The 15,440-nt window shown below is 36.3% G+C and overlaps 1 protein-coding gene across 7 annotated transcripts in view; it reads right to left on the bottom strand.

The window, feature by feature from the left end:
• The window catches only part of RGS12 (regulator of G protein signaling 12), an 84,763-nt gene that overhangs the window by 37,871 nt on the left and 31,452 nt on the right, over positions 1-15,440 (bottom strand). For 6 of the 7 annotated variants that reach the window (XM_068188563.1, XM_068188565.1, XM_068188564.1 and 3 more), the window contains one exon: positions 5,236-5,257. In XM_068188563.1, the coding sequence (XP_068044664.1) occupies positions 5,236-5,257 (22 nt within the window). Of the gene's footprint in view, positions 1-5,235; positions 5,258-11,095; positions 11,833-15,440 lie in introns of those variants that run through there. The other variant, XM_068188567.1, reaches the window with a different exon arrangement.

Below are 15,440 nucleotides of genomic sequence, written 5' to 3'. Positions count from 1 at the left end.
CTGTGGTACCCATCAAGCTGAAAACAATACAGAAAAGGTCGTTTGCCAGAAAAGGCTTGGTTCTTCTAGTTCTTTTACCACCCAGATCATCAGTTGCAATTAAAACAGTTACAGCCTAGTACAGATACACCATTTAGAACTGGAGAAAAAGAAAGTCAGCTAGAAGGAAAAACACCTCCCGACTCTACCATTAGTACCCAATCTACCCAAATCACACTTAAATGAAGACTGTGTAGGGCACAACTCCTGCTCCTCTCCTCTTGCAGAGGAATGTTTCCAATGTAAGACTCCAGCATCAGGTTTCCTGACTCTCGCAGCTCATGCATTCCTAGGTACACGCAGCCCACCTTGGAAAGCAGGAGTGGAGAAACTTTCCAACCCGGTCACAAATTTCATCTAATGAGCCCTCCTGTGATGATCATCAGAGGAAACACAGAGCCCTGCCTCCCACCCTCACATGTTCTCACCACAGGCCTGTTGTGCAAAGTGGACTCCTCCTCCTTCTCCTTGAAGGTATTTTAAAAAAGAAAAGGAGCAGTTGGGAATCTCAAGATGCCAGAGGAGTTTAATGTGAAAAATCCCAGCTCTGCACAGACAACATGGATACAGCAGTTCTGGGAAGTTTCCAAATGCTTGCCTTCCTCTGTCATCACTGCTGGAAGCCCCGACTTTTCTTGTATTACCTGTAAAAGGAGGCTCCTTGATCAAACATTTCAAATGCCAGGGACCTAACTTTATTTTTGTTCTGCTTGATAGCAACCATACCTAGTGAGGAAAAGCTACTTTGAGTGCAAACTCATTCAGTTTCATTTATTATGTTTTGGAAATACAGAACTGACACAGAATGCTATCTAAAAAAATCCTCAAAACACAATGTTTTGCACTTTTTGTGTTTACACATTCCACGGAGGGTCTTGGCTTTATTTATTTTACGTAAACAGCATTATGTAAGAAAATATAGGCTTAAATCTAAATTAAGTCTTGAAAGTATTCAGGATAGGATGGCTACAGAAGTTTTGGTTTAGATAATATAAAGCCATAAGCCTGAATAAAATAAATGAAGGCTATTTTGTATGCATTTGTACGTATTTTGTATACATTTTTCAGCCTACAAATACATTTTATTGTTGTGAGAAGCTAGGCACATTCCTCGTAATCATAGGAACGCACACAAATCATATAATCACTAAATACATTACCTGGATAAAGCTGGTAAGAACCACTGTGGTGCCACTTAATCAAATACTTCAAGCCCTTCACTGACAGCCATCCTTCTGAATCCATACCAAGTTCAGCTGAGACGTCCCGGAACCCATTGGGTGCAGACTAGTCTCACTGTACAGCACATTGTTTGTTCCTCTGCAGTTCTGGGATCAGAGAAGCTAACAAAGTTCCCCACAGCAGTTCCTGGGAGCTTCTAACACCACTCTAAACAAATTGATTCCTTACCCTCATTGCTTCAAGCAGAGGGAAGCAATAGTATACTTAACACAAAGCATTATAAAATGCTGCATAAATAATTTAAAGAAAAGACCTTTTGCCACTGCTGCTAAAGGAACTTGAATTATTTATGCTACAGTGGAACACAGCTACAGTGAGCACACACCACCAGCAGAACTGACAAATAAGTCATATACCTGTTAGAGGAAACAATCCATCTGTATTTATAGTGCAAAAAGCATAAACAGTGATTTGCTTTATTTTGCACTTCATTGCAAATTTTTTGCCTTACCTTCTTCAGTTATTTTAAAATACAATTTTACATTATTTATTACTGCAAACATCAGATTCCTTTCAGAAGGTCTTTAGGAACACTTTTCCTTACGAAAATTCTTTCCAAGTGATGAACACTAAAAGCAAAAATCAGCAGAAAATACAGCAAAGTAGTATCTTAGGAAAAAAAATGTGCATATAGTATCTGTTAGGCTGATGTATTTCAGCTCTGTGGAACTGATCTCTGCAGGGAATAGCAGCTGAGAACTGACTCAGACATTCTCACTAGCTCAGATACCTCACCACCTCTGTCTGGGAGATGAATGATGATGGTACTTGTTATAGATCCTTTGACCTTAAGGTTCTTCCTTTCTAAAGTGCCTTCCAGGTATAAATAGCAAAGTCAGACATTAGCTGGGGACTATTGATCATCCCTGTGACAATTCAGATGGCACAGTGCTCAAAACATCAGGCACAGCCTGCGTGCTGTGTACACACTCCCACAGTCAGCAGCAAAGGACAGTTTCTGAGGTGGGAAGCAGGAGAAACCTGCTAATTACAGGTCACTGTAGTAACAGAACATGGCTCCTGCTACTCCTAGAGCAGAGGTGCTGCAGATTAGTTGATGCACGGCAGTAATCTTGCATCTAAGCATTATTACAATTTGCATTCTGATTGTCTGCATTTCATTACACAAATCAATTGCAGTTAAGAGCTGCCACTGGTCAGCACATCTGGAAAAAACACTAATTTACATGTCAGCTATCTTGCAATGCTCAAGTGCAGTTTTGGCTGATAAGAACATCCCAGCCTTGCACAAGCTGGGATGTAAAATATAAAATAAACACAAAGGAGTAGATGGTTTCCAGGGCCGGGCTCTAATATAATAGAAACCATATGACATAAATCTTCATTGACTTTGGAAAGAAAATGTACAAAGAACTGTCGTGCCTCCCACCATACTGAAGAGATGTATATAAACGCAGAATTGCTTTTTACACATTTATTTCCTTCCCAAACTAAAGCTTAACAAGAGTATTTATAGAATCTAGTTATATGTACAAACACTAATATTAATTAATAATACCAAGCAGAGGAGGAGGTCCTGGAGAGACCTCAGAGCACCTTTCAGTACATAAAGGGGGCTACAAGAGAGCTCGAGAGGGACTTCTGACAAGAGCAAAGGGCTTTAAACTGAAGGAGGGTAGATTTAGATTAAATATTAGAAATTTTTCACTCTGACAGCGATGATAATACTGGAACAGGTTGCCCACAGGTTGTCTCATCCCTGGAAGCGTCAAGGCCAGCTTGGATGGCAGGGAGGCTGAAACAAGTTGACCTTTACGGTCCCTTCCAACCCAAATCATTCTGTGATTCTGTGATGACAAAGATTTAGTCTAAGAAGGGAAGCATGCAGTGTTATACTAGTGGTTACACTGGTGAAAATTTCTCTAAACTAGACATACCCTAAAACATCTAAGTCTGTGGATCTATTTGTGTATTAGTGAGAATAAGGAAAACTGAAAAAATTTCAGTGCTGTGCCATACTCAATGAAACTAAATGCTAGAAAATATAATTCATGCATGAATCAGAACTATTTACTCATTGCAGCTTGAGATGAATTAGGAATTTATTTAATTTCACTTTTTCTGGTTACAGTCTCTCTGGCTCCTATTTTTCCAACCCACTATCATGGGTATTTAAGCATTGATTCAATATTATTCAATATAGTTCAACTAGCACTTTTTACACAAATTATACCCCTTCTTAAGTAGCATTTAACAATGAAGAGAGAGTTCACGTTAAATTCTGAACCAGCTAAAAAATAAGAAATACAACTCAGCAGAAAATAGCACATAACTTCTTGGCTGCTTTTTCACCTTTGTGACCTTACATGGCCCTTAGATTTCATGAGTTCAAAAAACTGTACAGAATTAATTGTGAAAATAGTTCCCTACAGAATTGGACACAAGTCATATTGGATAAAGTGAAAATAAGTGGAAGTTTTAAAATAAATTTTCAGCTGGAAGGATAAAAATCTTGAAATTATTATTGTATGAATACTATCACAGGGATTCCCAAGTCTGGACAAGCAACAAAATAACTTTCATTAACATAGAACAAGACCCCTCATGGAGACAAAACACAAGTACGTTGCATTTTACCTTAAAAAAATCAATCCAATTTTTGGTCCTCAACAACTACATACACAATCAGAAAGTCTGTGGTCTGCTTTGATTTTTATATCAAGAAGATAACATGTGGCAAAAAAAAAAAAAAATCCCAGAAAAACACAGGCTACATTTTAGAAATAGAAAGCAGAATAAACACTATTATTTTCTGCTTTGTTGTTTTATCACTTTGTGATCAAGACAGATAAAACACGGAGTCTACCTTCTCATCCAGACAGAAGTAAAGCATTAGACTGTGTCAGCAGTAGAGAAGGAAAATCTTGACAAAGTCAGCAACTGGAAAGTGGCTCCAGCAAAAGGACCAAAAGAGTAATGTTTTTCTGAAGTGCAGTTTTAGTCTTGCAAGGAATCAGAAATTAGGATATGAAGTTTTGTAAATAGTATTGTGAATTTTCATTTACATTTACATGTAATTTTTTTAAAATTATCCTTAGCATTCCCAATATTTTTTTCCAATTTCATTGTACTGATTACGGCAACACAGCTTGTTCCCTTTTGCCCTTTTTATTTAATAAATTTGTCTTGTAATGTTGTCAAAGAACAGCAAATGCAAAAAAATGCAAAAATTAGTTTCTCTGCAGGATCAAGTGAATCAAGTCCTGCCAGAGAAGACAAGGAGAAAAGCCATCTCCTGTATACCCTACACTATACAAATTCCTTTATTCCATTAAGGAAGCCTTTTTAAACTGTTTCAATTAACTTCAAAGCTTCAGAGAAATCGTCTTCTAATGTTTAACAAAGAGTGGACATCCTTTAAAACATTAAAGGCATGTTAAAATCAAAACAAACCAGCTTATGTGCAATAAAGAGGAGTTTACTTAGAAGTGCTCCAGAAATGCAAAAGCTCCATGCTGGGATTTTACAAATATCAAATTACTTACCCCCTTCTCAAAAAGAATCAGCCTTAAGAAAGTTCAACCTCAACAAATGTACCAACACAGCTTACAACTTAGAAGCTAGAGCATCTCTTTAAAAGCAAACTAGGTATGTAAAGGACAATAAAACAGAGAATGAGATTTTATCTATCATCCAATTACACAGAAGTCAACCAGCTCTGCCTCTATTATTATGAATGAAGAAGCCTAGTTACAATAAAAATGTGCATATATAAATGTACCCAAAAAAATATTATGCAAATAAACCAGTGAAAATATGTGAACACAAGCCTGCAATATTTTCACTGGCACAGTTCCCAAAGCAGCCACAGAGTTCTGCACCACCTTGGACTTACATCTTGTAATAAAGCACATCATTTACCACATATTATGTTGCTTAATGTGGAAAATTGATTATTTTTCATTATAAAAGTAAAAACAAGCTTCAGCTTACCTCCATCAGAAACAGTTGCTGACTGCAATAAAAAAGAAAAAAAGAAAAAAAGAAGTGTTACTGAAGTTTCTGGCAAGTATCAGAAATCTTTGAGATTCACTTAGCATTTGTAGTGTTAGCTACTTTTATCACCTTATTAAAAACAGATAATATTAGAGAGGAAAATCTAAAGAAGCCAGCTGTTATTTCTCACAGTTGTTTTCTCCCCAGTATGAAATTCACCCCAGGTCTTTCAACCACTACTTTCCAGGGATTTGATCCCACCAATATTTACTGGAAGAAGCATTTCCTGCTGTGGTAACTACACTGCTCCCAAAAGTCCTTCTGAGAGGGGCAGAGACAGTCAGCTGGTACTTGTGACAAGGTAGATACCTAAAACTGACCTGCAAAGACTGGAAAACAATACAAATTAAAACAATATCTCATGCACTTTAATTTACTGTAGTATTTGGAGATTATGTGGCATTGAAATGAAAATTCAGTGTTTTGTCAGTCAGGTGACTCTAAAAACTTTCCCTGTCAGTCACTTCTGACTGTCACAGAAACAAAAGGATGTTCAGAGTGCTTGCAATAACCTAGACCTTAACTTGCAATAAGTAAGAACTCCTCACCACCTCTACCTATATTGTACATCACATTTTCAAGGACAATTAGTATTCTAGTGAAATGTGGAAATTCATGTGCTTATCTACCCTAAACTTCTCAACTTTCATCATAATTGACCTCAAGGCATCTAACACCTCATTCAATCCAAGTACTGACCATTTCCCAAATAGGTACTCCAATACTTGTACCTTGACACTCAGCTGATTGAAGTCTGGAGGACAAATGATTTTTAGATTTAAGTTTGCATTGATTTTTTAACATCTAATAGAAAGTATTTTTATTTTAGTTTGGCCAATCTTTTCTTGGTCACTGAAAGTGTCCTTGAACCTTTAAAAAACCCTCTGAATAGTTAAAGAACACTCTTTTCATTTGTACTGCTTGTTAAAAAGTTGGGAAAGAATGTCCTATAGTATCTAAAACTTCTTCAAGGTCGGAAACACACAGAAGAAAAGCACAAATATAAGCACAATTCAAGATAACAGCTACCTCTTCATAGTTTGTATTTTTTAGCCTTGGCAACAAACACTCCCACTCTTATTCAAAATCCACAAAAACCTTTGGTAATATCTTCTCTTTTCTTTCTCTCTTTGACTGCAGGCTCTCACCCTGCTGTTGACACTCTCTGAAGAACTTGTTCCAAACTGTGCGGCCTCACCATTCCCATCACCAGGAGAGGATCTGATCTAGTCTCTGACACAGGTACTCTGGGACTTTCAAAGTCTAAACTAACCTCTATTGATAGCATTCCCCTGGTGCTAGTTCAGGTAAACACAAATACACCTCTCATGAAAAAGATTTTAAAAATGAAAAAATGGTGACACTTCTTGCTTAACTACATAAATGCTCCTGGATCTCTGAAGCATAATCATGTAAGGAAAAGTATCTCCAAGCAGCTCCCTTTAATAGCTTTGTTTCAGGTATCAAAAACATGGTTCTGGTTACAATCCTTCTGTGGGGCTTAGGACATCTTTTCTGCTTCTATTTTGCACATAAGCCAAGTAATCATGTTATAAATTCAGAAGCCATAATTTAATTCATCTTTGTAATTCAGAAAATTTCATTTGCATTACTGAAATTTGGTTTATAAATATGATTGCTTCTAAATTCTTAGTCACATCACTGTACAGTACAGTTAATGAATAAACAACTTCAATGTCATTTCTAAAAGAACAAAGAAAGGGATGACTCAAAGTAAAGTAATAGTATCAGTTTACACATTAGACAGAAAAAAAAACAAAGTCCTTTCAAAATATCTACACTTTAGGAATGGTCATATACTTTGTTAGCTTTCATTAACCTAGATTCAAACACTAAGTACAATTCTTCATATTTTTGAAAGGTACGAATCAAAATTAATAGGATTTTCCTGATAGCAGAAAGAATATTCATACCACTTCTGTCAAAAACTGGGAAGTGAACAATTATAAAATTTTAAAGGGAGGATGGTGCAATTTCATAGAAAAGCTCAATCATGAATGGACACTGAGAGTTTTATCTCAATCCATTTAGCATAAGTTAATGCAGTGAACTTTCTACACACCACGGGTTGGTTTTGCTTGTTTATTTTAAATGCTTTGTCTACTGCATGTTACATTATGTGTATCAGCATCTTAAAATCTCTCCAAGCAGGGCCTTAGTAATTTTTATGTTGGAACATTTTAGAAAAGCACCTATAGGAGGAATATATTTTACATTACAGAGTCACTAAATATACCTATCATATTCCAAGCATTATCCATTTATTTCTATAGATCACAGAATAAAATGTATTTTAAGAACATTTCTTTCAATTCATGTGTAACAAAATCCACCTAATTCAATAAAACCTAGAAACTAAAGCTTGTAATTACTGTGCAAGAATTCACAGTAATATGTTCAAACTACATTTGTGTGTACCTAGAAATCTCAGTTTAAACCTGTCAGAAATTGCATGCAGTCCACATTCAGACAAAGAAGTTTCTCTTCTAAACAGTTCAGCTGAAACTTGTCTAGATTTGTCTTTGAAAGGTATAAGTTGCAAGACCAGATTTTTTTTAATACTACGATGATCTCATTTTAAAAATACAGTTTATGTTGGGGGCTTTTTTTCATTCTTCAGCATCCATGTTTCCCACCTCTTGAGACTCTTCAGGACAATATTTGATGTACTACACATAAAAAGTTTGATTATTTGATGAAATTTACCATTACACACATACTAAGAACCACCTATTGAAAACCATATGTATCAGAAAGCTATAAAATTGAAAAGCTCCTATAGGTAGCCTTTTCTGAAAGAGGAGGAAGGACAGGGCATGACTCTGTGCCAGTTAGGGCTAATGTGAAGATTTTTTTTAAAAGTATTTAAGCTTTTAATTCCAAATGACAGAACATATATGTTGTGAATGAACCTATGAGCTATCATCCAGAGATAAAATCTAATTGTATGAAACCATCAAATCTTTCACAACCAGATAAGAACTGAAATTGGTTCTTCCAATTACCCCAGTTACCAAATTGGTTTAGGAAAAAGCCCATGGTATATGCCAGGAATCTGATGGCAACAGACTACCAAAAATTTAAAAATAAATCTAATTTAGGAAAGCTAAAATGCCTTCCAGTATATCCCTTCATGGAAACTCTGCTTGCTCATCTAGCTGGACTAGCAGCTGAGTTACACAGACACTCACACACCCCACAAAGCTGGGGGATGCATCTCTGCTCTGGAGGCTTCAGGGCAGGGTCTGGAAGAAGCTGAAGAGTGGCTTCCCAGTTATCATACAGCAAAAGATGCTCTCTAAACTGGCAAATGCTCCAGCATATATTTGATAGCATGAAGTTCTGAATAAGGAAAAACATGCTACATTTCTCTTTGCATCATCTCTCTTTGCTAGGTGGAAAAACCAGAAGGGCCTGTGAGCTTTTGATGTTCTGTTCAGGATCTGCTAGCAACAAATCTAAAATAGTTTAAGCTTACAATAATTATCAGGGAGAAAACTACTTTGTGAGTAGCTAATTTTTTTCCAGAACAGAAGTAGGCAACATAGTACCTTGTACCAAGGTACAAAGGGAGAGAGGGCATAGAGGAGAACAATTCATAAGGCTGAAAGTTCATAAGGTTGGAGCAGTCTGTATCTTTTAGCTTTCATGGCCTATAACCTGTTAGATGTGTGCACCTCTGCATGAAGCTTGTCTGATGACATCTTTCAGGTGACAGAAACTCTTATCCACTTGGTTCCATCTCACATGTTCCATTTTACATGGATCAGGTCCCAGAAAAGTGACTAGGTACTGTCCAATTCTGCCATAACAACATCCTGCAGAAAACCAGAAAATACCCCACCTATAGCCCAGATATTATATTGAGTAAATAAATCCATGTGTACAACTGCCCAGGTAACACAATACAAAAATGTCCTTTTTCTCCACCTCAAGATTTGTCACTCAATTCGAAGCCATGCTCAAATACTGGAGAAGAACAAAGGGATACTGAGGGGTGACACATAGTGGGAAATGCCAGGCCTTAGCAATAAAATGGAGCAACATGAAATCATCTGTGCCATTACAGTGGGGGCGAGTGCCTTCCTGAGTCAAGAAACATCTCTGTTTCCCACTCCTCCTGAGAGACAGAGGGTAAAATCTGTAAGGAGAGTGAAGATGTATTTCTCTCTCCTATTCTAACAATGACAGAATCACAGATTAAACAGAAACATCTATTCTTTTCCTGGGCATCCAGAAAGATTTGGAATAAAAGGGATTAAAAATGACCTCTCTGTCGCCTTTCCAAAGCACACTTTCTTGCAATACAGGCATCAATTTCTTGCTGCATCCAAAGAATTCTCTGAGTGCTGCCAGAATCTGTTACTTACCCAGTACAACATCACTTTACACACTATTTTTATAAAGCCCCTGTAAATAAACCTTTCAGGTGAGAATAGCACACCTAGCTCCACCAACCTTCTAAACTAATTTTCTCATATGATTTCAGTATAGAGGATAATGCTAGGAAATCTGCTGGGTTCTGATGACTACAGGCTGAATACAAAGAGCCAACTTTCAAACGTTCTGTCACTTATCTCAGGGAAAGCCTATCACTAAGTTGACCGTCTGCTTGCATCTAGCTTTGTTCAAACTACTTCTTAAATCACCTGAAGCAACTTCTCCTTTTGCCAAGGTATGAAATAAGAGCAGATCCCAAGGTCTTCAGTCACACTACTCCAGGATTTACATTATATATATGTATTTTCAAATCTATTACAGCATCAGCATCGTTCATGCCACGAACTCCAGTGGACTCTGGGAGGGGAGGGAGATCGTGCCTCAAAATATGGTATATACAATTGTAACATTTTAAATAAAAAATAAAGCCACATTGCTCATCAATTATTGCTAGTTTTTCCTTCTAATAAATAATCTCAGAAGTACTTCTCACCTAAAAAGTAGCATAATATTACAGGCTTTTTATCCCCATTTCAGAATATTATTGCAATTAATTTGATGATTTAGTATTCTTTGAGAAGAGTGCCCCTTCAGAATGCCACTTAAAGGAGGACTATTAAACAATTTCACTTTTCAATTCTCTACCACCAAATTGAATTTATAACAGTTAACACAAAAGCATTCTATATGTAAGAGTTATGAAGTAAAACATACTGTACAATTACAGTACAATAACTTTACTGAATACATTCCATATAATTTTGTCAAATATCTGAATCTATAAAAATAACATAAGAAGAATTAACAATGTGACATTTGGAATTCTTTTAAGAAATAAATGTTCAACTTTTTACCCCAAACAAAACCAATCTTATCACATATAAATACTACCTTAAGTACCAAATATATCCCTAAAATTATTTTTATAGAAATATATACAAAATATATCCAGACTTACCTAAATATATAATATTGATATAATAGTACAGAAAGCGTATATAAAATATATTGCACATAATTAAATAATAGGCACACATTATAAACATACTGGGTTTTTAGCTTTATACATATTGTGCATAGTTCATAAATACATATCAAAATCTCAGTGTTAGTTGGTATAACAATATCACTTTTCTCTGAGAATAAAACCCAATGTTTGCATTTACAAAGGAATTTTAACTCAAATACTTTAAAGTAAAAAAGCTTAAAGGCTAAGCAAAAAGCATTCCTATGCTGATCCTATTCTTCTCTAATTTCTTGCCAATAACAATAACCTATTCTAATTTCTCACTACAACAATGCCTTGCTTTAGCTAAATATAATTCATATCACTTACCCGCTCCTCGTAAGAAACAGCAGTTATTTTTCCTAGCAGTACTCTTCCTAAATTCATCTTCACTTAATATGGAAAAAGCATTTCCTTAACACGTCGGCTTCTCAAAGATTAAACTAAAAAATTCAACGCTGTTCCATGCCTGTACATGCCAGTAAAGTTTAAAGGCATTTCGTATGAAGTTCTATTTTACTCCCTTTATGTTACCAATAGCAACAGGCCAATGCAGGAAGCTGTGGTTCGTCAGGGATTCAGATTAGATCTCAATTATCTCTCACCAGAAAAGCTCGATCATTTTATATAAATCATGCTGATTGTGTTTGAGAACGTTTCCTATAACAAATCAGGAAAATAAAATGATGCTGAACCCTCTGGTAGTCCTGTATTCGATAAAACAGATTTCCAAGACAGTTTCCAAAAAAACACTAGTTAATCACCCTAACATTAGTTAGAGAAACATTTACATAGTAAATCACTATTTTCAGAGGTTTACATAATGCAAGCCAGAACAAAATAAGACCTCAAATAGTCCATTCTGCTTAACTTTTCAGTGGTTAACACTGTAAACTGCAAATAAAAACCTGCAATACAAGGAGACTTGGAGCATTTCATTAAACCTAGGAGTAGCCTCTTGTCACGAAAGACAAAATTCTTCCTGCAGAAACCAGCTGCTATTGTGCCCTTCCTGCCTCACGACCTGAACCTGTGCTCAGCTGGTGTCAAGACAGTTCTGTGCACAGAGCCTCAGGAGCAGAGAGCAAAATAGGCTCCTTGTAATGAGAGAGGGAAGTGCAATTCACTTGCCTGTGACAGCGGTGTCTTCAAGAGACTCTATATGGAAAGTACAGCATTTCAGGAAGTTTGCTGCTGTCCACAACAGTGGCAGCACCCAAATCTTTCAATGCTGTTATTTTTAAAGCAATCAGAACACAGTTTTCTGCTAAAAATAAACATCAGAACTGCAATCCGGGAGTGATTATTGGGCATTTTTATGCTAGTGGGATGTCCTTAAGCCCGAGGTGGACGTGTTAGTAGTAGTCATTTAGGAAAGAGGAACTTTCTCCCTTGTTCAGTACAGCATGTGGAACCCTCCGCAGCCATACAGTTCCTACATAGAGCCCCTAATACACAAACAGCCCCGTGAAGAAGGCAGATGTTACTTGGAACTTATAAAGAGAGAAAATGAGGAAAGAGAAGAGCCTTTACTCAGTATTTCATGGTGAGACTGACTCGCTACAGCCAGTATGTAAAAGCCTGCACATCTTCCCACTTTGCACTTAGGATGAAGAGACTTGGTTAACAGAAGAACTTAATCTTCTCAATTTAATTTGGAGTGATCAGGGAAGGAAGAAATTTAATTCCCTTGCATATGAAGCCTATTCTAACTAGAATTTTAGAGGCATAAGCCAATTGCTGTGATGGAAAGTTAATTTTTGATTGATTACTTGTTTGAATAGGCACACCACTGCAGTTTGGAATGTTCCTACAAGCATTTAATACCATGACAAAATGCAATGGAAACAAATGGGTGGGTAGACAGGAAGAAATGTGTTTTAAAAACTACAAATTACACCCTCCATTATTCTAGGATTTCAGAAGCAAGTGCCCTATGGTACTTGCACAGAACAGTTTTACTGTGTGTGGATAAGTATTCAAAATGGGCAACTTTATAAAGAAAAAAAATGCCAGAGCTCTTTAAATACTGCAATTTGTTTGACACTAAACCAAGTGGGATGCAGAATGTATTTTCATTGTCAAGACTTTAATCAAATAGCAACAATATTACAAATAATCAGGTGCATAATAATCACAAATGGATCAGAAGTGCTTGAAGAACTTTTCTGTGAACACCCCTTTGGGGTAACACAAAATAGACTTTTATCAATAGCACTCACACTTAACATCCAGCCTAAATCCTCCAGGAATCACCTAGAAGGACCAAAAGTATTTGTACAATATTAACAGGTGAGAATGTTACCCATAAGAAGGAATAAGAGAAAACTGACCCCACGTGCAATGGTGGGATGTAGCTGCATGACCAGCTGCTCACTGGAGCAACTGCAGTGAACATTGTTGGGAACACTGTGGGTGGGCAAGGTTTTACACATTCTAGGCACTGTAAACCTAATAATCCCTTCTTTTAAACAGACACGAAGAATTGTTGATTTTGTTTCATTGAACTAAGCATTACATGTCCACGTTTTTTCCACACAGCAACTCTACTAACACTGAAAAATAAGCTCTAGCAATTAGACAGCAGCAGTTAATGATCATGGCTATGAAGTGTCATGTGGCACTGAAAGCCCTTTAAAAAATTCATATCCCTCTACATTTTCACAGCTTATTTCAGCAGCTACAGATATAAAATCTTGTGATTTTGTGTAGCATATTTGTAAATTGGGCAGGCAACTCAGAGGTCAAAGGTCAAAAGCAGGAGGAGTGCTAATTTGCAAAGCTAATAATGGAAAGTGTTAAAATATGGTACAACAGCTTTAAAAGCCTTATTCAGCTACACCAAAGACGACATTTGTAAACCCACATCCATCTGCTTAGGAGCTAAACTGTGGGAAGGGGTAGCGACCCCAGATAAGGTTGATCTGTTTTTCTCTCCTACCCTCCCTCCGCTTCCTGATCATATTTGCTTTTGTACATTTGTTTTCAGAGCAGAAAAAACTGAAGAGAAAGACCGAATGACAGGGAGCCTGGATAAGTTTTAACTTGTCAGAAGATTATTGGGATTTATTATTATATCCCTGACTCCTAAAAGAAGAAAACAGGCACAAAAACCACCAGGCAACCAGAAAGAGGCAATCCCCTAGACCTGCTCCTCGTCACACAGAGTCCTAAACTAAACAAGACACTGGCAGAATGCACCACCAAAAATCTTAAATCTCATCAAGTATTGATTTTTTTAATGTCATATTAAAGTAACAACTACTTGCATGACAGCCACATTTTAAGAATATGATTTAGCTCACTGATCCCAGTTACTGAAATAAAAAGCAGGAGCATCAAAAAGCCTACACATAAATTAAGAAAACACTGCCATAAAATAAAACAGTTTTCCCCTAATTCTCAAAATTTTCTGTAATGTGTCTAAATACATTTTTGTCAATGATTTGTCAGCTACTCAACAATAAACAGACCCCGTAAGTGCTACTGATGAGAAGAGGAAAGATTCTCTCATTTACGGCACTGTGGATTCCCTCTAATTTTGAAATAGGAGTCCTTCCTATTCCAGTGCAATATTAACAAAAATATTTTGAAGCTAAACTAGCTGGAACTTGCTGGTGTATAAAAAAGTGAAGTACAAGCTGCCTTGTCAGACACTGAGACTTCCCCTACAGTAAATCCCGTGAAGCAAAGGGAATGATGCAAACGACTGTTCCGAGTGCCCTCTGCTGTCTGCCACACTGCTCTGACTCCTGTGCACGTTTTCAAGAAAAACATCAAGGTTTTCCATCCAGAAATCCACTTTTAAAAAATCAAATCTCATTCTACAAGCCATATTGTATAGTTTGAAAAATAATTCTCCAGGATTGCAAAATGAAAATTTTAAAAATATACTTTTGCAAAAATGTTTGCGAACAATTCCTGGTTTTATTTTCCCCTTCTGTTGATCAACATTTTAAGACAACTGAATTCTCTCTAATAATAAAAACATGCAGAAACAGCGTCACTTGCACAACCAAATGGAAGGTAACTTGCAGTCCAATAGTAAACTAAAGTAAAACTGCATATTAAAGAGGATATGATTAAGTGACAGATCACTGAAACACATTTAGTCATTTCTGAATTTCCTACTACTGATGTAGCCCCTAAAAATTAATAGATTTTGAGGGAATCAATGTAAAAGTGAGAATGACAATTACTATATTTTAAGTAAATAATGCATATAATATTTGACCATGCTTTGCAATTATTTATTTCCCTCCTGATTTTAAAATATGAAAATTTTGCTGCCATACTTTTAGCATTTATGACAATTTTATACTGACATGTATAGACAGAAAGACTAAGATTATAATGTCAAAATTTTATAACACAGCTAGTATGCTTACTTGCAAAATAAGTGTTTTCTGAGCAACAAGTCAAAACTGATCTAAGTCTCTACACCTCAGAAATTTTGTATTCTATAAATACCTTTAATTTCTTTTCAGTTATTCTAATAACTCACACCATCTGGATTCTGTTTTATTGGATAAAATTCCAGATGGAAGAAGAAAAATCCCTTTAGCTGCACAACTTTTAAAAGAGCACTGTAACAATTACAAGGTAACATACCTGTAAAGACATTTTTGCTTTACGGAAACATGTGCAAGTATAATAAAAATTAAGTTAAAGGTTT

The sequence above is a fragment of the Anomalospiza imberbis genome, chromosome 4, assembly GCF_031753505.1.
Source record: "Anomalospiza imberbis isolate Cuckoo-Finch-1a 21T00152 chromosome 4, ASM3175350v1, whole genome shotgun sequence".
In the NCBI taxonomy this organism is placed as follows: Eukaryota; Metazoa; Chordata; class Aves; order Passeriformes; family Viduidae; genus Anomalospiza; species Anomalospiza imberbis.
Note: the sequence above shows the minus strand (reverse complement) of the source record. Positions and strands in the feature narration are given on the sequence as shown.